Source organism: Pelecanus crispus, chromosome 6, assembly GCF_030463565.1.
Source record: "Pelecanus crispus isolate bPelCri1 chromosome 6, bPelCri1.pri, whole genome shotgun sequence".
In the NCBI taxonomy this organism is placed as follows: domain Eukaryota; kingdom Metazoa; phylum Chordata; class Aves; order Pelecaniformes; family Pelecanidae; genus Pelecanus; species Pelecanus crispus.
This window is the reverse complement of record NC_134648.1, coordinates 30,446,569-30,469,153: the sequence shown is the minus strand read 5'-3', so window position 1 is coordinate 30,469,153 and position 22,585 is coordinate 30,446,569. Positions and strand designations below refer to the sequence as shown.

General features: G+C 47.6%; 1 protein-coding gene across 1 annotated transcript in view; it reads left to right on the top strand.

The window, feature by feature from the left end:
* LOC142593811 (transmembrane protein 263-like) overlaps nucleotides 1-22,585 on the top strand; it is a 187,609-nt gene extending 165,024 nt beyond the window's left edge. The window contains exon 3 of the mRNA XM_075713013.1: nucleotides 22,299-22,585. Within this exon, the coding sequence (XP_075569128.1) occupies nucleotides 22,299-22,585 (287 nt within the window). The remainder of the gene's footprint in view (nucleotides 1-22,298) is intronic.

The following is a 22,585-nucleotide window of genomic DNA, read 5'->3' as shown; positions in this document are numbered from 1 at the left end:
ACAGACTTCACCTGGGATCTGGAAGAATCAATCTATGGCGTCTTTATCAACAGTGATGATGCATGGAGCAGACATAAGGCAGGACTCAATGCACGTGTTCTAGAAGTGCAAAGCATCCTCATTTGTGCTGCACTCCAGACTCCATCTCATTCTTCTCTCTCGGCTCTGCAAGACCAAGAGTTTGAAAATTCATGCACATTGGTCAAGTCAGTAGTCTAAAAAAGTGAGGAGGGGCAGGGAGCAGAGATGGTAGATAAGGTCACCACTGCGCAACACTGCCTTTTCTTGCTAATTCTGCTCAGTTTTGTCTGTGCAAAGCCCCCAGGGGTGAGTTTGTGTGCCAAGACAGCATCACTGTCACATGGGAGAAAGCCATGAGATCTGTACTTTAGGACTGAGAGTTTGGAGGAACTCATTTGGGGGTAAGTCAGCAGTCTTCCATCAGTGAGATAGAGGTGTTAATGAACCAGCACCTTTGTTCGGTCAGGTTTATTGCAAGCCGGGATTAGAAACTTTTTTTCAAAGTCTTCGCATCTCTTGGCTGTGATGCTGTGGGACTTGACTCAGCAGCATTCAGTGGCGTTCCCTGCCCTGTGTTTTACTCCTATTCGTTTCTGCTCTTAAGATTGAAATGTCCTATTAGATTAAGAACCTTATATACATCAACAGTGTGAAAGGCTTCCCTGTCACTTTAGCAGGAGTGGGGACTGAGGTACTGCATTGCTGAGGGCGTCTGATGGAGTTTTGCTAATAAGATCTGATTTCATGAGGTTTGCATCCTATTAAGGCAAGTAGGGATCAAGCCTGTGAGCATGACAGAAAAGTGCAAACACAATAGAAAGGCTCTTATGAATATTAATAGGCCATGAAACAATACAAGGCGAAAATGGCGATGAGGTGGGGGGTAAGCAACTGCTATCTGGTGTAGCACAACGGCCTCGCTTTCCCCTTGCTTCCCCCACCATCTGCCTGCAGCCTGTCACTCGCAAACCCTGACAGATTCAGGGATGCAGCTCGGGAATCTGATAGCTTCCCTGAACCAGAATTCAGCTCTGCAGCTCGCAGCCTCTGTGTAGGTACAAGTGTAACTGAAGTATCTGATCCCTGTGGACCAGTCGTCAGTCTTCCCTAGCAGCCCTGCCCAGGTGCAAGCCAAGATCAGCTCTCGAACTATCCAAAGAGTTGTTTTTAAAAGTAGCTTGATTTATCCTTAATAATCCCCTTCATGGGTGAGATATCATCCATGTCAATGATCTATATTCATCTTTAACCTCAGTATAAAACATCAGCCGGTGAAGCTCCTATATTTCCCTGCGGTTCTGGGACTGGCTCGCGGCCATGGCTCCGGCTCCCTCCTCATGGATCGCTTCCTCTGGTGTAGCTCAGGAAATTGCTGGTCATGTTTTGCACGATGTGTCCTATGATGCACCGCCTTGGTACTTTCCTGCGGTACTTTCACAGAGGAGTCAATTCATGCGTGTTTGTTATCATCCACTGTAGTTTGCTCTTCATACCTGCCTAGCAAAGAATTGCCCTCCTTTGTGCATCATTAGCTTTTGAAATGATATGCAAACATGAACCATCCCAGCATCCCACAACAGACCTGTGCTTAGCCCCATTTTATGGACTGAGAAACAGAAACAAAAGAAATTAACGTCAACAGGCAAGTTGGCCAAGTTGGGATTAAATCTTCTGCTTCTATAAGTGTGCTCCCATGAATGGCCCTTCGGCACCCCCCTGCCCAGACACCACTGCCAGGGCAGGCACTCCTGTTTCTTCATGCAGCGCATGCAAGTTGCCAGACCTCTGGGCTACAGGAATTCATGGCATGTACTGGCCTTCCAATTTGTTCGCATTTCATTTCTTAGAATGCTCATCTCTCTACAGAAGTGTTTGAAAATCCCCAAGACATTGATTATCTTTCTTTACACACATTTCTTTATCAATTGAATTATTTAGTAAAGAGGTATGTTCATATTTTATTGATATAATTGGAGGCGCAATCTTACTCCTTTTCCCTTAGCACTTGTCTAAAGAAAACAACATTTCCTTCGGTGTTGCTTTGGTTTGTTTTCCTTTCATTCATCCCTGAACCTCTAAGCATTTTATTGCTTTTTTTGTGGGAGGAAAGTGGGTTGTGGAGGTTAAGTGATTTGCTGCCATTCATAGAAGGGAGCAGCAGTCAATGAGAAATGACATCGAGGTATCACACCTGTTAGTCGGATGCTGGCCACAATGAAATGGTATCAGGCAACACATGGGCCAGTAGTGCTGTCCTTCCGTTTGTTAGCAAACTGCCTGTGGTGGAGCTTTTTTTGAGTAGGCCCTACCTAAAGTGATGTTTTCAATTTCTCGGTAATGGTCTCATGGCTTGAATTAATTTTCTTGCTTCGCTGCTTTCTTTCGTCATCTTTGCTGTTACTTTTAGTTGCTTTCTGCCTCAGTTTCCCATCTGTTAACTGGGCTAGCCGCATCAGCTCATTTCACAGCAAAGGGGGATACATCAGAGCCTTAAAGGGTTCTGACATTGTGAGAACTGTAGAAGCTGGTAAACCAAGGTAGCCCTCTTCAGGCTATGTATGTGGCTTTGTATTAATAGTCTGGAGAAAAGCTCCCTAGGAAAATGGGGCCTGGGCAGGTTTGACTGAAGTACCTAAAGCTTCTTAAAGAAGTGAGTAATGGTAGCTTAATTAAACTGTCCCCCTCTTTGTTTTTCTGCTCTTTGGTGGAGAAGAGAAGCCAAGTCCCACTGCTGTGCTGTTGTCTCTGGCCCCTGGTTGGTGAGAGACGTGTTTTATGCTTGGCCTCTTCAGGGAAAGGCTGCTTGTTTGCATTGTATTTGTGGCATAATTACTAATGGTACAGATCATTTTTATTAGCCAAGCTGTCTGCATTAAAATGATAGATTTTTTTGTATTATTAAGAACATCCAAGGGAGTCTCTGCAGCGGCAGGAGAAAGATGATAATTTTTCGTTTAGCTTAAGAGCAGATGGTTACAGAAACATTCCATGTAAATAAATTAAGGAGAAGCCACCCTCGCTAATAGTTAAGTAAACAGGTTTGGAAACAGCCGGCTCAGGACCAGGCTTTTCTGTTCTCTTCCCTTCCTGCAAGAGCTTCGTTCTGCTCTTCGGCTTAGAGCCCCATATGGGTAGGGTGTTAATTAAACCAATTTGCTTTTGGCCCAAAGTCATCTAAAACAACTTGAGTCCTGCTAGAGCAAGACTCTCACTTACAGGCAGCTTTCATGAGCACTAGAGAATACTTACCTAGCCTAAGCATCTGGGCTGTAATCAATGTTATTGATAAGCATTTCCAAATGTCTTTTGTCATGGTAGCGAGGCAGTGAGCGATCTGAGAGAGGTATTACTAATGTTGTTGTATTTTATAGCTGCATTCTGCGGTCTCTGATGAGTGCTGTAGTCACAATGCCATGCTGCCCTCGAGAATTTCGACTCAACAAAACAAGTAAATTAGAAGTGGAGAAATGAGAGGTAATTAGGGGAGGAAAGGCTGCAAATGCCTCAGCTGTGGTAGCTGGAGAAGAAAGTAGTCCTTCACTTCCTACCATCCAAAAGCGTGCAAGAGATGTGATAGGAGATTGTGAAAAGCCTAGTCCTCAATGGGTTCACAAAATGAAAAGCTGCAAGACCCTTGAGGACAGAGAAAGTTACGCTTGATCTTCTTTGGGTGGTTCTCTCCTGTCCACCTGAGTTAGAACAGGAAGGTAGGCTGGTACACAGAAAACACTGTTGCACAGGACAATCCCCTCTTCTGTCCTCGCAACCAAACCGATACAAAAGCATCTCCTGGGCAATTGGCTTCTTCCCAAGGTCTCCGGTCACGCAGCCAGGATTCAGCATGCTTGCAAGAGGGTTTGGAGTCTCAGGCAATAGCAGAACATGATTTGTGCCGCCTACCAGGAGGAGATCAAATGCAGATGAAGTGGTGGTTTTCTCAGTTGGTGGAGGCTGGAGCTGAAGGGGAACCACTCCTCTTCCTAGTCTGGAACAGATACTTTCCTGGGATGACTTGAGCAGTTTATAGATTCCAGCGTAGATTTTCTGTTGGGTGTGGATGTGCAAAAAGGCATGATACAAAGCAGTTAGCATATTACTATTACTGATAGCAATGCTTGGGTTTCGTACAGCAAAAACTGATGACCGATGACCAAAATGATAGAAATGTAACAATTTTCAACAGTACCAAAAAAAAGACTATACACCTAAGGAGGACTGGTAATCAGAATGTCTGGTGTAAGCTGAGCTCATTAGGGGGTTGAGGGAAGAGAAGGGTTAGACTATGTTAGTTAATGAAAGAACTTACTGTACCCTATCAGTATACTGAAAACCAAATGCAATTCTAGGGTGTATAAGGCAAGCAGTCCCTTTGGGGAGAAGGTAGTATACATGGCTTTGTCAGTTCTCTGCATGCTACCAAACACCCATGTGCAAAAAAACCTGAAATGAGACTGGCATATAGGTAGAGAGAAGGGCTTGTGGGATGGTGCGGGCAATGGAGAATCCATTGTATAGATGAGGACTAGAAGTGTGTGGCTTGTTTAATCTAGCAAAACAGAAGCTGAGTGGAGATACGAATGCTCTCTATAAATACATCAGAGGAGTAAACACCAGGGAGGGAGAAGAGCAATTTAAACTAAAAGACAACACTGGCACAAGAGGAAAAGGGTATAAATGGCCCATGAATAAATTTAGGCTGCAAATTAAGTTTCGAAGCAAAAGACCAGTAAGATTTTAGATATCCAACCTAACTGTTTCTAAGATGGGATTTGGTTACTTATATGAGAATTAAATAATGTGCTTAGCTGTGGTAAGCTGTGGCACCACCTTACCTGTCAGTGGAGGACTGAATATGATTATCCTGTGGTTTTATGTTCATATATAGGGGAAGATCAGCCTGAAAAAAAGCAGTCTCCATATTTAATATCTCCAGAGTCAGAGACATCATATGTGTAGCCTGTGTGCTTTGCAATAATTTCTGCTACTTAATTCTTCATAATTAAAAAGAGTTCCTAAGTAAATGGCCAGCCCCTCAAAAATGATGAACTTAAAGTAAAACTTATATTTACCTAATCAACTATGATAGGGTCCCAATTTATGAGAGCAGGCTGTTTTCTCAAGGCCTAGGACTGCTTAAAAGTTCGGAAATGATCAGATGCAGGTGTTAACAGCTATAACGTCAAGACTAAAATTGTCAAGTGTGCACGGTGAAAACTTCCCAGCCAACCTTAACTGCTGCTGATGTTTCACCACCCAAAGCCAGTGACAAGCCTGCTCTCAAGCAGCATATATCTTCACCGCATCAGTGACTCTGGAAATTGAGAAGTGATCTGTGTGTGGTCTACCTTTCTCTTGTTTGATAGACTGATTTTTTTTCTCCCTTACTGTAGCATTTAAACCGAAGTCTGTGTGTCTCAAAGCAGCAAGCTACTTTAAAAGAAGTAGTTTGCAGTGAAGAAAATTCTGTTGTTCACTAGAACTAACCACACCGTGAACTCTGTTGACCAGAATAAAATACGTAAGGTTTTGATATATGCCGTACACTTCAGTGGATGACAGAAGTATGGATTGAGATGATGTTTATGCCAACAAAAGATTTTTGTCTACACAAACAACAGTCATATACTACAGGTTTAAGATTTTAACAGCTGCAGACAGATATTGCCTTAAATTTTTCTCTAAAACTCCTTGTTAACAAGTCCTTATCCAAGTGTTGTAGGCTAGGAATGAAGGTAGAAGGTTGTAAGGAGGTGGAGCGGAATAAAATTTCGAAGCCTTTCAAAACTTCCTGTTCCTTGGCTTTCTAGTGTGTAGGGCAGTTGGGGGTTAAGTGACTGAGCTATGAATTTGCAGCCTTTTGCTGGCTGGATTTGCAAAACTGAAGGATTTTTGCTTTGATTAACAGGATAATTAGAGCTGTATTGTAAGCATAAGCTTCACTGAGCTTTGCAAGTACTCATTTCTTACCTTGACCTCAGAGACTCACCACAATCCTTAATGCTGTGCAGAGCAGACCCAGGGTGTCTATTTAAAGACCTCCTGTGCATTTAGCCAGTGCCTCTTCTCCTGCCGTGCATTAAGTTCCCCTTTGGCAGTGGTGCAATTTCATAGCTCCTGGGTGTTTTTTTTTTTTCCAGGTTGCTGTCAGTCAGCTTAAAAAATTCTCACTGAGGTCATTAATGCAGTGAAGTCGTGTGAGCCATGAGGGCTGGGGTCAGGAAGCCGTGAGCCTCCATGGCACCAGGGGACAGAGGAGAGGAGACCGGCGGCATTACAGTGGGGCTGCTTGGATGCCGCTCCCCCGTGCTGACCCGACACCAGTCCCATATCTTTGTCCTCCCCTTCCCTCTGCTCCTCCTTTCACAGTGGAAATCAGTCCCACCAAGCGAGTCTAACTTGCAATAAAGTCTTCATAGTTAAGCTGCTGACTCCAGAGAAAAACTGAAATCCTCATCAATCATTTTGCCTATACGATATCTCTCAGTAGGCACATTTTCTGCTGGCAGCATCCGTTGTCACTCTTGAATCTTTTTGCAAACTGCCCATCTGGTAGCTGCAACCTATACACTAAACTTGAGAGAATTTGGAGTCTCGCATCAGGCATCTGTGTCATTCTGAGTTTCCAAACTAAATTAATTACTTCATAAGTAACAAACTGATCAACCATGATCCTTGAGCAGGAAAGGTAGGGGGCAGGAGGTGTTGGACTTTGCTAGCTAAGCAGGTTCCGACATGAACTGGGGGATCTCCCAGAAAATTAAATAGGTGGCACAACACAGCTTGTTTAGCCTAAATAAACATTAAATCAATCAACATTAAATCAACGCTGATTCTGCTTTTGCAGGTCCTGCATTGTAATTAAACATGAACTTAAGATGCTGAACCTGAAAGTTTGCAACCCATGTTGAGACGTTAAAGTAGTGGATACCTTCTGAAGTTTGTCAGGATATGTGACATTTCATCCAGGTGGTTACTGCCATCCTGACTGCTCAGAGAGAACCGAGTATCTTGAAAACTTACGGTGTTTTCTGAGATCAGGTTCAGTCTTTCTAGCCAAATTTTAGTATTCCCAGACCTAACCACTGCTTTTCCATTTCCTGCTGTTTATGGATGGAAAGTTTGGTGTTCCAGAATCTATCATCTCAATGGAAGTTAATTCCCAGACAAGCTTCATTTTCCATGGAGACCCGCGGTAGGTTGTAGGGCAGAGGAGGCAGGTGAAGGTAGAAGTGAGTGGGCTCTGGTGATGCCTGTGTCTGTGCAGAAGTTCAGTTGCTTTCCTGGCAGTCAAGACCAGCTGGACTGAATACCTAGAAGTGCTCTTCCATACACGCCAGCTCTGTCTCGGTGCACTGGCTCCTGGGAAGCTCTGGTATGCAGAATCCAACCGTCATCAGGGCTTGCCGTAAGGATAAATTTGCAAGCAGACCATTTTTGGCTCTTGCTGTAGCAGTCTCTGAAAAGAGCCCTTCTTTCTGTCTTTCCTCCACCTCCCTTCCAGAGACATGACCAATGTTTTCCAGAAATGGAGAAGTTTACAGTTCCCCACACATTGCAGTCCCTGCCAGAAATTTTGTTTTAGTTGCCACAGCAACAACAAATTTTTAAAGCCCCTGCCGCTGGCCATGCCTCTGCCCTGTTTGTTCTTCCTGTGCCTTTCCCCAGCACCACACGAGGCTGCAGAGGCAGTGACTGAGAGCTCTAATAAGGCCAGTAATGGATCCAATTATGGCCGTTAGTGCTTCTGTTGAGAATACATGAATAAGTAAATCCATGCAGAAGGATGAAAGAGTGTGTTTTTAAAGCTGCCTGAGCAGTCTCTGGGAGTGGTGGCCACGTTGCTTTTGCCGAGCCCTGGTGGAGGATGGCAGCTGAGGATTTGGCAGCCGCTCAGCTCCGCTCCGGACCGTGCAGGCCCACTGGCTCCCTGTGGGTTGCTATGTGGTCACTAGCTGGTGGCCATTGACTTACAGGCATGGCCTCACACCACAACCATTTGTTTGTGCTTGTTGCAGTTGTGCTATAGGGGCCTCTGTGGGGCAGCTGGGTGCTGGGGTGTCTGCTGATAGAGCCTCTCTGTTGATGGCAGCCACACACACAATAACTAGCGCTCCACTTCCATTAGAAAGTGTCACCATGTTTGCATGGTTATGGGGGTTGTGGCTGGGAATGGACTGGGCAGGCCAGAAAAAGCACTAGCAAACTTGCAGGAAATGTTCCCCTCTTTGAGTGCTGTTTCATCAGTGCAGGATGGTTGTTGCCTCCTCTTCACACCACCAGAAAATCTGTTACATCCTCTGACTATCACTGGCTCTTCCTTCACCATCTACTGAGAGCAGTGACGCATGCATCCTCACCCGGCTCTTGCCCATGGTAAGACATTTGCCCATGGTAAGACATTTGCGGTCTTCTGTCATCCAGCAGTTGATCAGGTGGGGAAAGGTGCCCTCTTTTGTTCCCAATGGTTTTCTTCCTTGTTGGCCTTTTCCTAGCTGATGTGTGGAGTGGTAGGAGAATAAATGTCTTTTGGACAGCATATGGCAGATTTTGAGGAGGGGGTCCTGAATGTCAGCTGGCTCCTCAGATGTCAGAAGGGAGCTGGAGGGGCAGGCATCTGAGCAGGAGAGGTTGGCTGCAGAAGACCTTTTCAGCAAGCAGTGCCCTGTTCCTTCCCCTGTTCCCTGCGTATCTGTGGCGGCAGGAGGAGACAGTCATGCTCCAAGATTCAGGCAGTGAGCTCATTGCACCCAAAGTCATTTGTAGGCACTAATGCCTAACATTGTGCATAGCCAACGAGGAATCCTTAACGCTTGCTCTAGCCACTCTTCCCCTTCCCATGTCATTGTCTGTTTGTCCCAGAGCCCCACAGTTGCACAGCTGCACTGCCTGGGTGTATTATACTGGTGCTCTCAGAGTGTCTCTGCACAGATTGGGACAGACTGGCTGCCCAAGACCATGGTGGTAATTCCCTAAAATCAGACTTCCATGCTTTATGGAGTGGGGGTTGGTGAATCTCTTGAGAAAATTCCGTCCTCTAAGATACCTAGTGGCCCTTGTGAGCCTGTGAACGCAAGACTGATGGTCTCCCATTAGCGTTCAGAAGACAAGAGCGAGCTGTGAAAGGGAAGCAGCATTAGCTTTTTCTGAATTGAAACTACTCTTTTCTGGTGAGTTGTTAGAGGGCTGCTTTACAAATGAGCCTGTGAGGAGCAGGCTGGGAAAGGCTGACAATATGTCTGTTATTGGACATAAATGTCCCCTTGAAACCTGAAACACACTGCACGCTGGGTCTATATAGCCTTTCTTTCTGAAGTGAGGTCTCATTTTCCTGCCCCACAGGGGTTTGGAGTATTGGTCTGCTCTTGTTAACTGCTGGAAATCTGAAATACTAGGGTAGGAATTACAGTTTGGAGAAGAACCCTGAAAGCAGTTTCCAGAGAGTAAGCCCATTTTACATATAGATCTGCCCACATGATCCAGGTCCCAAGAAGAGTTTAAAGTACTCTGCAAAGATGTTCTTTGTCATCTCCCAGACATCAGGGGAGGCTGAGAAGTGAGTTAAAGGAAGGCTCATCTCCTCCCTGCTCAGCTGATACCTCCAGGAAGAAAGAGTGATTCTTTTCCCCCTCACCTGGCTGTGTCACAGGAGAGTTCATTTCTGTTATGCATCATTAATCTGAGTTTCTAATAGCAGTAAAAGACTCTGAACTTGGTCGACAGAGAAGTTAACAACCAGTTTGTTGGAGTCCTAATGGTTGATCACTTAGCCTTGGTTATTAACTGCAGGCAAGGACCAGTTTCTGGGAGATAATTGGGGTCATAAACAATAGCTGTGTAATGGAGACTGTGCCTTAGGAGAGGGACTAAACATATTCAGCTGCAAGAAACTTACTGCCTTTGGATGGCATCCAGGTGCTGCCATCAGCCAGCTAGAGTTCAGACAGCCAAGTTGCTGTAGGGAAAGAGAGGCCTTTAGTGCTCAGCAGACAGCATCTATCTGTGCTCAGGATGGCCCCTAGTCAGAAGGGTGCTTGAATGCGCCCACAGGAGACTTGATAAAACTTCTTAAACAGAAATCTGGAAGGTGTGGATCGGAGGCCATGTGTCTTTTAGTCCATTTCAGAAACAGGGCTCGGCATTTAGGAATGCTAAGTTCTGCAGCCTGGGCTAGGGTTGGTGGTGTCAGCTGGATTTTCCAAGTTGAAGGCATCTGAGGGTTGAAGTGGCCCCCTTAGGTTGTTCTGGCTGAATGGTGAACAGGACTGCAAATGTCCTGCTGCCACAGCTTTTGCTTGAGCAGATGTGTGCTTGTGTGCAGCAGGCGTGAAATGTGTGTGCGGGGTCTCCTAGGCCATTTGGGCTCTGCTATAGTGTTGTTGGAGAATTAAGATTTCTCTCCCTGGAATTCCTTAATACAGAGTTGGTTTATTGCTAGGAAAAAGTCCAGAAAAGCACCATTAAGAGCTAGGAGGGTATTTAAATAGAAAGGATTTTTGTTTGTACTTTCTAAAATAAAACCCAGTTTCTGACTACTGAGCCCATTAAGAATCCCTGCTGGGGACACAGTGTGCACAGGGGTTCTCCAGGCCATGACAAGATGTTCTCTTTCAGTGGAGGGCCTGTTGGGACTAGAAGACAGCTTGATGGGATTTCTGATGTGGCATCAGCCTCTGATTAGATTCATGTCACTCCAGTCATTCCCTGTATGCATCTGATTGGAAACAGAGAGGAAAATAAAGGTGCAAATGAGTTTCTATAATGATTGCATTAGCCAAGCCGGAGTGTGGCATGTTGGGATCTGGAGTTTCTGGAGGTTTTATCCTGTTGAGAATGAGGGTAGCACATGCATGCATGTGGACCACAAGCTGAGCTGGGCACCCTGATGTGAAAGCTGGGAAGGTACCTGACACACAGATCCCGCAGCTCTGTATTGTGGTACTTGAAAGCATCCTTGGGTACTCCCTCATTTTTAAAGGAATCAGTCGTTCTGCCCTGTTGCTTCCCATGTGTACGGAACTGCAGAAGAAAATTTAAGGGGAATCTGTGGAGGAGAGTAATGTTGCCCTTCATTTCGCAATAGCAAAAGCATGACCACATTGCCATGTGGTCTGAGCTACATTACAGAATCAAGACAGTAAATGTTGTCTTAACGTGGAAACCTGAAAGGCTGCTGTAGGTGTGCAGCTGAATTTTTCCACTGAGCCCTTTGCTCTGACAGCAACGTCTGGCTTTGCTTGGCTTTGATTCAAAATGGGTAGGTACCAGAGAAGGGCAGTGATCCCAGAAGGGTCTCAGGTTCTCCAGGCTTTCAGCCTTCCCCAGCACATCGCTGTCCCAGTCAGGCATATGGGAGGATTTTCAGCAGCTGGTAAAACGAATGAGAGCAGAAGTATTGGTAATATTTCTGATACTGGTCTCGCATGAAATCCCTGCTGGGAATGGGGTTCACCAGTTCTTTGAGTTAAGGAAGGTCCTGCTGAAACTCCTCAGGAGAACTAGAAACAGAGCAGGGAGGGAATCAGGCTCTCTGCCTGCACGCACTATGATTCTGGTACTTGATGGTCAACCGGTCTTCTCCAGGCAGTAACAGGGGATACCCTGAGCTAGAGTCAAGACTGACTCAGGAGAAAGCCAAGAGGTGACAGGGGCTCTTCCCTTTCAGATAAAGCGGAGCCTGTTTATCACTGCTTGGCAGTGGGGGAAAGCAAGCTTAGACAGACCTCCCAAGAGAGGCTGAGAGTATAGGGCTGAGCTGGTGGCTGCGCCGAGGGGGTGGGCGGGAGGCTCTCTTATTCAAGATATCCCTCCAACTATATGAAGCACTAATCTCAAAGGGAGACCTAGATATCCCAGCATCTCTGAGAGCCGAACTAGACCCTGGCTCCGTGGCAGTCCTGCCACAGCGTCAAAGAAGAAATCCAATTTACCTGCAGCACTAGGCAGAGCTCTTCAGTAACCACCAAGAAGCCGAGTGCGCATTGGGATCCCCGCTGTGTCGTATTGAAATCTGCCCTGGAAAGAGCAAGAACATGAATATGGAAGGAAGTGAAGGGAACTGTCACACTCGCAGCTTCACGTTCGTTCCTAAGCAGCAGCTCTTTGTGCAGCACAGAGGAGGAGGTTTGATGTCTCTTTGGGCAGTGTTAGTGCTACCTCTAATTTATGCAGTCAGGGCTGAGATTTCCAGGTGGCAGGCTCACTGGGAACACAACAGGTAGGACTGGCTGGCTCACTTCAAAGTGACCGAGGCAAGGGGACATGCAAGAAGTTTGGGCGTAAAGCTGGGGTGTGATTTTTATGCTGGAATAGATCTAATCATCTGAGGCACCAATGGGTCCTGTCCTCCCCTGGTCAGCCTGGTTGTGGGGGAGGGATGCTCTGCCTGTTCATCTGCTCCCAGGGGCAGCACACCTGCCCACTCGTGACTGCAGTGCTCTCCACTTGACAGCTGAGATGGAAAACGAGTTTTTGAGACTATGCCGTTGAACACCTAGCACCAGCAGAATAACAAAGCCCCTATCGTGCCCGTTGCTGGCATGCTGAAGCGTGAGCAGGCAAGCATATTCGTGCCTCCCCAGTAAATCCCCAGCTCAGCTGCTTCTGTAGCACACAGCTTTTAGCTTAACCGCCTTGTTATCCTTTGGATGGGCAGAAAGACTCCTGGATAGCCTCTGGGATGAATGGGTCATTTCTCTTGAGTCAAAAAATCTTCACTCAGACCTTAGGTCAGTTAAAATTTGTGGCTTTGCTTTTTGAGCTGCCATGCATTTTTTTCTTCAGTTCCTCCATGTGCCTTGGAGAGGGGTGGGGAGCACGTAATCAGAATAAATGGGGAATTTCTGGGTTTCTCACTGGTGCCAGCCATCCTGCTGGGAAGCATCAGCATCCATTGCTCAGCTGCTCCAGGAGTGGGAAGAGGACGTGCCTGAACCTGGGTCCTCCCCTATTAGCAAGGCAGGATATGTTCCCAACTTTACTGGGAGTACTTTTGGACAAATTCTCAGATATCTCAGCTGTAAAATGCTTGAGTGACAATTGTGTTTCCGTAAGGTAGAGAGATTAAGCCTTTAATAATAAAGTGGCAGAGTACACAAAATATTCACGACAGTTGATGAATGAGCAGAGCAGACTTTTGATGTCTGATCTTGGCAGCTTGGAGCACCTTCCTGCTGGTTAGACATGCCTGTCTTTCACTCCCGTGCCCCTTCCCAAACTGCTGCTGGGGCCAAACTTCAGGCACTTTTTGATAAATTGTGAGTTAGCAATATTGTCATGAGAAGGACTTGTAGCCTCACTGGACAGAGGAGCCTTAGCTGAGTCTGCCTTTGTTTAAAATCCACTGGGTAGCACTAGAGCATGGAAGAAAAGTCGTTTCTTACATAAGCTTGGATTATGTTATTTACTCTCCATTGTTTGTAAGGGCCTCATAGAACCGTGAAAATGACCTTTATTTCTCTATGGATTTTGTCCTTTTTCATTTTACAAATATTGATTATTTTTTTTTCTCCTGTGTCTTTATCAGAGCTGAATTAACAAGGCTGTTTAACAAGAACCTCTGATTCATTTGGGGTCTTTTAGTGCCAGGTACTATCACAAGCAGCTGAAAACAGCTCAGTGAAGGATGTGCAGCCACTGTTACAGAATTGACAGAGTAGGTGATGTGCCCTGACAAGAGCTGAGCTAGCATGGGTCAAAGAGCAGGCTTAAAAAGATGGTCTCTTCAGCTTGGGTACAAACGCTAGGAAGGGTTGTTTGTAAGGAATAAAATTTTATGTCTGAAAGCTCTCCTCCTCAGATCGTTAAAGCTTGAGGCTACTGAAAATCGTGGAGTCTGCTGGATTATTCCAGTTTCACCCACAGATCCCCAAGTGAGATCAAGAGCCCATATTCGCAGCAAGAGGTGATTCCAGTCCTTGTGATCCAAAATCTCAGTGTCACGGTGGTGAGACTCCAATAGGAAAAGGAGCCATCGGTGCAGCTTTATATGTTCTTTCTTGCCAGGCTTTTAAGCAAGCCTCTTGACTGATTGAAGAGCTTGTAGGTGGAGCAGAGAGTGGAAATTGAAGGCAGACAGGGACGTAAAGTTCGAACAAACTAAGTCTGATGGCCACTTTTGATGCTTTTAACACAAGTGAGAGGGAAGGTATAGCCCAGCTTACAGCTGTGCCTTGCTCTTCATACCTGCCATAATGCACCATTGCGGTTTCTCATGCGGGACCCAGATGTTGGCGAGGGTGGAGAGGAAGCAGCCACTGCACACAGTTCTCTGGGGCAAGCTGAAATCTCATGCCTTTTGGGATCATCTGTGCACTCTGTCAGTGGCCTTGAGACATCCTATAGATCTTTAAGCGACCTGTCTGGCCAGTAGCAAAAGCCTGATCTTCTGCATGTATTCCCCATTGAGAAAAAGAGATGTTGTGACAGAGATAGAAGTGGTATGCCCAGATTTCTTTCTTCCCAAGCAGGCAATGCCACTTGTAGCTTTGCTCTAGGACTCTCCTGTGGGCTCATCTTTCTTACAACCTATACACTGCAGTGGGAGATGATATTTCCTTTGAATGAGACAAGGGTCTCCTTAAGCCAGCTGTTGTGCAAGCCTATAAAAAGGGCAAGTCCTCATCCTTAAGCACTTATGATCTATATCAGAGGATGGCAACCTTTCAAGGGGTTTGTCCTAGTGTGCACTTTTTTCTCCCTGAGACGAAAGGTTAAGTATGCCAGTGGGAGCTGGGAAATTGTCTCTAAGAAGCATCATGATGCCAATCAGTTAGTGCTCATTAGTTTCCCCTCTGCAAAGGGTGGACTCCTGCCCTTATCAGCTTGCTGGGCTCGGCAGAGCTGGGACTTGCTCCTGCCTCCCAGCCTGCGGCGGCCCGCTCTGCTGCAGGCTGCGCGGGATCCCCAGCATGCTGTCTGGGCAGTCACAGCACCCGTGGCCGAAACAGGCCATTGGGGTGGAGGGGAAGCAGAGGAGATGGAGTCGTTACCCAACAGGTCAGCAATAATGCTGAGAACAGAGCTGGGTCTCCAGGCTCCTACCTGATCCTTGTCCTTTCTAGTAGACAGTGCTGCCTGTCCTGCAACTCACTTGCATTTTTCTAGAGCAAAAGGAGCATTACCTCTGGGCTGTGGGCCATCCTGGTCTTCAGCATCGTTAGAGACCATGTCTATGCCACCAGAGTAGCTGAAGTCTTGTAAAACTAGAGGGGAAATAAGGAATTAAGAATCAAAAGGATCCCAGGCAATCCTGGTTGAAGGGGACTTTGGCCATGCCTTGCAGGCCATTACAGGTATATAAAACAGCTATTTCTGGAGCAAGAAAACAGTCGTCATCTGCAGGAGAGCAAAGCACAGAAACTGCTAAGTTTTTTCAAGAATAAGAGACCCGTCTCAGGATAGATCTTGGCTCTCATATTGAAAGCCTTTGGGAAACTGAAATGACAAGTTTATATTCCTCCTCCTATTAATATCTCATACAAAGTGAAACAATTCAACAAAAAGAGTGAAAATGGGTTTCAGCTGCTGCTTGGGCCATTTAGTGGCTGTGTGTGAGGCTGGGGCTGGGGAGCATCCTTGGGCTGACTCAAGGCTGGTCAAATGTTTTAGCCACTGGGTTGTAAGCTGCTCTGAGGCCGATCTCCCTGAATCCTCTTTTCAGTGGAAGTTTCAACGATGCCACCATGTCTTTACAAACAATTTCTGTTTCAGTGATGTGATGCTTCCCAACAAAGAGAGCTAGAAAACTCCCAACAACCTCTAAGCCTCACACTTCCAGAGTCAGAGCTTCGGCTGCTTCTCCCTGAAGGCTCAGCCAAGGAAAACAAGCCACTGCATATCACTGTTCGTTTACCCTCCTGAACCCTGTCTCTCAGTGCTTCAAGGTAGATGCTTCAGCAGTTAATACTGCTCCTGGGGCATGTGCAAGGAACAATTAAAACTCCTTGTGCCAGTGAAGAGCCCTGGGGTGAGCCAGGCTGTAGAGACAGCTGCCCTTGTTTTGCTGTGTGCAGCAGCTTCGCAAACGACCCTGTTGCAGAGAGGCGAGTATGTCTTGCTGATTGCAGAGTTGAAGTTCAAAACTCAAGGGCTAAACTCAATGTGGCATTTCTAGGCTTTTTGCTGGTGGCAACCGTCTTGGTTTGTAGCATTCAGCGCCTGGGCAGAGCAGGGCTGGGGAGAGTACAGCTGCTGAGCCTGGGAAGCCATTTCCAACCAGCTGCAGCATGGGACTGCTGGCAGGAGTGAAGCACAAGTATTTAAAGATCAAATGCTTTGCAGTGCTCCCTTTAACATTTTGCCTGTGACACTGCAGGATCTAGATCTTTGATCCTAAAATGACAGAAAGGACATGAATGGGAGTTCCTTCATCTCAGGCATAAATGCTCGCTACAGCTGTGCCCCACAAGAGTCAGCTAAGCCTTGTCCAGCTGCATGCAGGAGGCTTGGAAGAAGGCGGTGTTGGCCGTTCCCTAGAGAAGGGCCCTGCTAGAAGGTGTACAGCAAGATGTCATTTGTGCCCAGCAGTCAGAGTGGTCTCTACCTGGTTCAGCTGCTTGTGCTAGAAGAGTATATTGCCCAAACGGAAAGTCTCGGCTACAGGATAAACTTGTGTGGCTCCACAACAGCAGACTGGTGTGCATGGGGAGGGGGCAAGCTTTTCTCTTGCCTTTGTGACTTGTCTGGAAACCTCTCAAGAGATAAATTGGAAGTTGTCATTGGTGTCTCTGAGAATGTCAACAGGAACCTGTCAGCACCAGTCATGATGATACAAACACAATTTCCCCATTTAAAGCACTGCACCAACTGTACCTAATTAACCTTCATGACTGCACACTACAAGGAAATAGGGATCATTAACTTCAGCTTTGCTTTACAGATGGGGAAGAGAAGCAGCAGTGCCAGCCCCATGCGTTTCAAATTGAAAGAATCACAGGGTTAAAAATAACAATAATCCATTTGGGGTTCTCAGAGCCTTAAGAGTGCACTTGAATCAAACTTTCAGGTTTTTCTCCAAGAAACATCAGGACTGGAAACTTCTCTTCCATACACGCTTTTTTGTGACTCAACAACCAAGGCTTTTAGAAAATCACACATTCTCAATCACTGTGGTGCAGAGGCAGTAAAGGTCAGAGCGATTTGCTCAGTCTTGCTTAAAAATCAGCTGGGCAAAGCTGGGACTAGACTCTGTGAGTAGCTGACCCTCCACCCCTTGCTTGTTCCTCCAGACCAAACATTTTTCTACATAGGGGAGCCTGCCTAAATCCACCAGTGGTCACTTAATAGCTGCCAGAGGCATAATTCAGGCTTGAACTAGTGACCTCATCCCTTCCTCTCATGTCTGCTGAGGGACAGACTGATGGCATTGACTGTATATGTTTTGGTCTCTGAGCCAGCCCAGCTCCTTCACCTGGGGCCCGGCAGGGATGGAAGTGTCCTGAAGATGCAAAGCCATACATGCCACTCCCTGACAAAGCTTTCCTGGCTTGGGGCTGTTTCTATAAGTTAGTAGGAAAGAGCAACTTGTACAAGTCCTCCTTAAATTAGTTCCCCTGCCTGTTGTATCACCTGCCGGCAGGGGCCAAGGGGAAGAATAACACCTTTTGTAGTGGGCACCAGCACAGGCTATCATTTTCTCTCACCAAATAAATGCAATACAAAGCTCTGAGGAGTCGTCATGGCAGCTTTGAAAGTTGTATCTGTTATTACCAACAAACTGATCTGACTTCTGCCCTGAGTCATAGATGCTGTCAGGATCAGAGGAGAAAACCTGGTTTTGTCTGGAGCCCCAGCAGCAGGACCCCTGCTCTGGAGAGAAGCCAGTGGGGACTGCAGAGGGCTGTGGCCGAGGAGGAGAGCCTGTTGTTTGGGGTGCCAACCCCAGCCCAGAGAGCCGGCGTTCATACAGGAGTGTGTTTTATTCATCTCTTTTTCTCCTTCTTCTTCTGTTCTAAGCTGACGTGGGGTGAAGCGAAGCTGAAGGGACCCTTGAAAAGGCCAGGTCATTGACGGAAAGGAAAAAAGGGCTTGGCAGATGGTGAAGAGCTTTCATGAGCAGCATGGGCTGCAGTGGGCTCCAGGGATCAGAATTGTTCCCCTACTCAGGCTGTGTGTCTGTCTCTCTGATTATTTTGTGTATTTCATCTCTGCTGACTGTCTCGCCCTTAATCTGGGCTCCTCTGTGCCAACAAAATGCTTAGCTCACTCCATTGTCTGAGAGACTAATTTGCACTGTAAATCTGATGCTTATCTTACATGACAGCTTACTGTGGGGTTTATTGCAGTCCTGAAGACAAACTAACTGAGGATGGCTAGAAAGCTTTCGACGCATCATCTGGAGTATAGAACGAATATGACCTATTTCAGCTTGCTGCCAGGTTAGGACGTGGCCTCTTGTGGTTGGGGTCACAAGGGATTTCTTTCTCTTTTCAGATCTATTCAAACCTGAGTTTGTTTGGGGTTTTTTATGGTACAGCTTCTGTTCTGTGTTGGAGCTGTTGGCATGCTTCTGCAACAGCCTCCCACCCTCCTGGGGCCAGGTCCTCCATCCCTCCTCCATGCTACCTGTGGAGTTTTAAGGGCCATGAGAGTGGCTGCAGACCAGGTGCAGGCAGCATGCGAGCACTGGTGCTCTGGTGTGCTGCAGCTTCATTGTCTCTGCATAGCTTAATCAGAAAGAACTTTTGTCCTTGTCTTTCTTCATTAGTATTTCCTGACACTTTCTCCAATATATTTTAGCTCTTTGCTGGCAGAGTAACATTCCCTCCCAATCTCATCTGCAGTTGCCTCCTTCCCTCTGGTCCCTGGGCTATCCACCTGCATCCAGCTATCATCTAAGAGATTTTCACACTAATGTTGTTCAGTTAGCTGGGCAGCTCCAGTGGCCTCAGGTCAATTGAAATGTGGGCAGAGGCCTAAATCTTCCTACAGAGAGGTTCCAGGTAGCCTCAGGTGTAGGTTTACCTGGGGAGAGCCAGGAAGGTTATTGCTGCATTGATACAGCTCTTGGTTCTGCAGCTGAGCATGCCGGTAGGTGTTGAATGCCCAGAGCTTCTGCATTGCAGTCCTCTGATGGGACGCAAAGGATCCTGCTTCCCTGGACAGGGGAGTGGGAACACAAGACCTGCCATGCTGTGAGGATGGTGTTCATTTGGAGGACCTGATTTTTGCTGAGTAGAGTCCTGCTTTAAAATCTCATGAATTTCTGGATTCCTCTGTTCTTCCCACCCTCCGTCTGAAGACAAAACACACAAATGGCTGTAGGGGATAAGCTGTGTGCAGCAGCTGGGAGGCTGGCAACTGAACTGGAAATGGAGCCAAAGTGTCTCAGTAGCATTGAGGCGGGGGGTGGGGGGGTGGGGGAACCCCACATAGAGAAACTGTTGTGGAATAGGCAAGCAGTATGTCATATACCAGGCAGAACTGTAGCTGCTTAGGCTACACCAGAAACTGTACTGGCCCCTCTCAAACTCTGTTTTGCTGCCCAGATTATCAGACAGGTGTGTAACCTAAGGCTTATTCCAAGGCATCAGAGCTGGTGAACACCAGACGCCTCACAGGCACTGTCCTGAGACCTGCCCAAGGGAGGGCTCTGTGCAGCCTGAGTCAAGCTCAGGGAAAAACCTGCAACTCCAATAAGACTCCAAAATCTGCAGAATTTTAGAAGAATCCAGCACAAAAATAACTAGGAAAGGATCATCATACTGCCTAACTCAGAATCGTGCCTAGTCTAGGTTAGGCTTCTGTATGCAGCCTCCTCTGAAGAAGCCCCTTCCTCTTCCCTGGCTAGAAATGGAGCCAGAGGAATCAAATCTCCTAACTTAAACTCCTATGTTAAGTGCCTAAAAGTTAGCAGTTTGAATCTGAAGATATCTTAACTTGTTTTGTAAGAAGCCTGGAAAATCCCCCTTGCCCACAGATGACATGGTGCAATCTGAGAGTCCCCAGTGTGACTGAGTGGCCTCCTGCCCACCCGAGTGCTTGTAGCACAGGCAGCAGCTCTGATCCGTTTGGCAAGGTCAGGTTGTCCCTTCACCTGTGTGCATCCAGCACGCCGGGGCAGCTGGTGCTTCCAAGGGTAAAATCCGTGCCCTGCTGCTGAGTGTTTTCTGTCAGACTTCTGGTTGGTTTGTTTAAAAAAAAAGAAAAAAAGAAAAGAAAAAAGCTTGTTTTCAAGCAGCGCGTAGAGGCCCTACTGTGTTGCGTGACACACGGACAACTGGAAGATGGTCTCTGCTCCGAAGGATTCACAGGATAGCTTGGCAGAAGTACACTGAATAGCAGATGTGGTGAAGACACGGCATGAGACAAGTTAGTAGCAGTAAAGGGAAGATGTTTGCTTAGACTGACTAGGTCTGACATCTCCATCAACCAGGGCGTGCAGCGTGCGAAGGCCCTGCAGCTTGATGAGTGGTTGGGCCAGCCTCCCGGCACTCCCAAGGTCTTCGCTTGCTGGCAAAGGAATTCCACTGCCTGCGTCAATGTTGGCTCTGATCTGCCTGGAAATGAAAGTGGGTGGAGACATCAAAGGGGGGTTTCCAGGTGGAGTTTTCTGCTGCCTGGAATATTGTTAACAGTCGAGGAAAGAAGCCGCTGCCTGGCTGGATAAACAAGGGGGCTTTCTTCTTGGGGAGCGGGGAGCTTTAGAGAAAGGGGGTGGGGGGAGCTGAGAGTGTCGGAGTGTGCGGTGGAAGGGCTGGGATCTCAAAAGAGAAAGTGCATTCAGCCAGCAGCTCTCGCCTACCTGCCATTAGCTGTATTAAGTTTGTCCACCTGCTGAGGTTAGCGGTGGGTGCATTTGTGCAGCCCAGTCTGGGTGGGCAGCTGAGCTGGGATGTCGCAGCCGGGGTGTCTCCCTCTTTGGTCCCAGGGACAGATGCCAGGCCTGTCCCTGCACCCGTGCCGGGGGGACGGGTGTGCACAGGGCTGTGCAGTGCGGACTGGCTCCTTTCTCGGGGTGCTGGTGGAGCCTCTGCAGTGTTCTGCTCTGAGGCGGTGGCTGGTGCTGACACGGCCCCTGTCCTGGGCCCTCTGCAGATGCGTGACTGTACCATGTTTTTCTGCAGGCTTTCAGAAAGCCACTTCTATCCCTGTCATTTCCCTGCTTCTCGGGAAGCAGGGTGAGCATTTAGCAGGGGTCTAAAGCCCTCCTGCTGCATCAGCGCTGTGCAACCTCTCTTCTGAGTAGGTAATGGGTTAGAAGGGCTGCCGCTTCTCCAGGGATCCTGTATTCCCAGCTGGCACCTGCTTTTTTTCCTGCCAGGATTGCTTTATTGCTTCATTGTATTTTTGCAATTATTAGTAACTCATCTTGTGTACGGAACTGGCAGTGAATCAGAAGTCAGAGTATCCAAAATACCTCGCCCCACAAAAAGAGCAGCTCCTCCTTTGTTGCCTGTGCGCAGCATTGTTAGCTGACGCAAAGGGAGAGGATTGCGTGGAGGCTGGCAGGAGACCTGTCAGGTTTGAATCCCGTGAGTAGCAGTTCAGAGTCAGCCCTTTGCCGAGAAGTGGCGAGCTGTGAACATTACGTCTGCGGTGTTGTGGGCAGGTGCGATGGCAGCTTGGGTGGGTATTATCATGCTGGCCTTGATCCAGCTGGCACAGGTAAACCAGCAGTGACATAGTGTAGCAACTTAAGCACTGTCTTAACACTATTAAATACGTAGCTGAGATCTCCAGAGGGCTTGTACAACCTGAGATGACGTCCGTGTCACTGTATCTTTACTGCAGTTTGCGATCTGTGCTAGCTCAATTACAGTTCTCGCAGATAGGTCTGTGCTGTGCCTCAGTGCCGCATCTGACATTAGCGCAGACCTGCCTCCACGCAGATGCTTCTGAGGACCTGCAGGCCACGCAAACGTCAGCTGTCACTGTCTGCAGCTTGTGCCTTCTATGCTGGCATTAGTCTTTGCGATTTACTGGCGTTAGCCAACACGCAGGGGAGGGCAATTACATCTCTTGCTAGTGGGATTTGCTTTGCATTGCAGCGCTGGGGCTTGTGAGTTTGGGGCTGTAACTGAGCCACCTTCTTCCCTTCTTTGTCACATGGGCAATTCTGCTCCTACTCCCTGCCCTCCGAAAGTCCTCTCCTGCCATGCTGTAGGCCTGGAATCGCCCTGATTCCTTCTTCAGGCATGAGAGGGCTGGGGCTGCAAGGCACTGCACGTACAGGAGTGTGCACCAGGAGGTGGACAACCCTCCTGGGCTGGAAGAGGTGCCCAGGGAGAAGGTCTTTGGCATGGACACTTCTGACTTTCCCTTTCTCTCTCTCCCCACAGATGCCAGCAAGGACCATCCGCAGCAGCAGGCCGGGGTGATCTGGAGAGTGACGGGCGGCCTGTTCAGCATCACCCGGGGAGCCGTGGGGGCCACGTTGGGAGGAGTTGCCTGGGTGGGCAGCAAGAGCCTGGAGCTCACCAAAACAGCTGTGACCAGCGTCCCTGCTGCTGGCGTCGGACTGGTGAAGGGCAGCGTCTCGGCAGTGACCGGCGGCGTCGGAGCTGTGGGCAGTGCGGTTGCCAGCAAAGTCCCTTTCACTGCAAAGAAGAAGGACAAGGCTGACTAA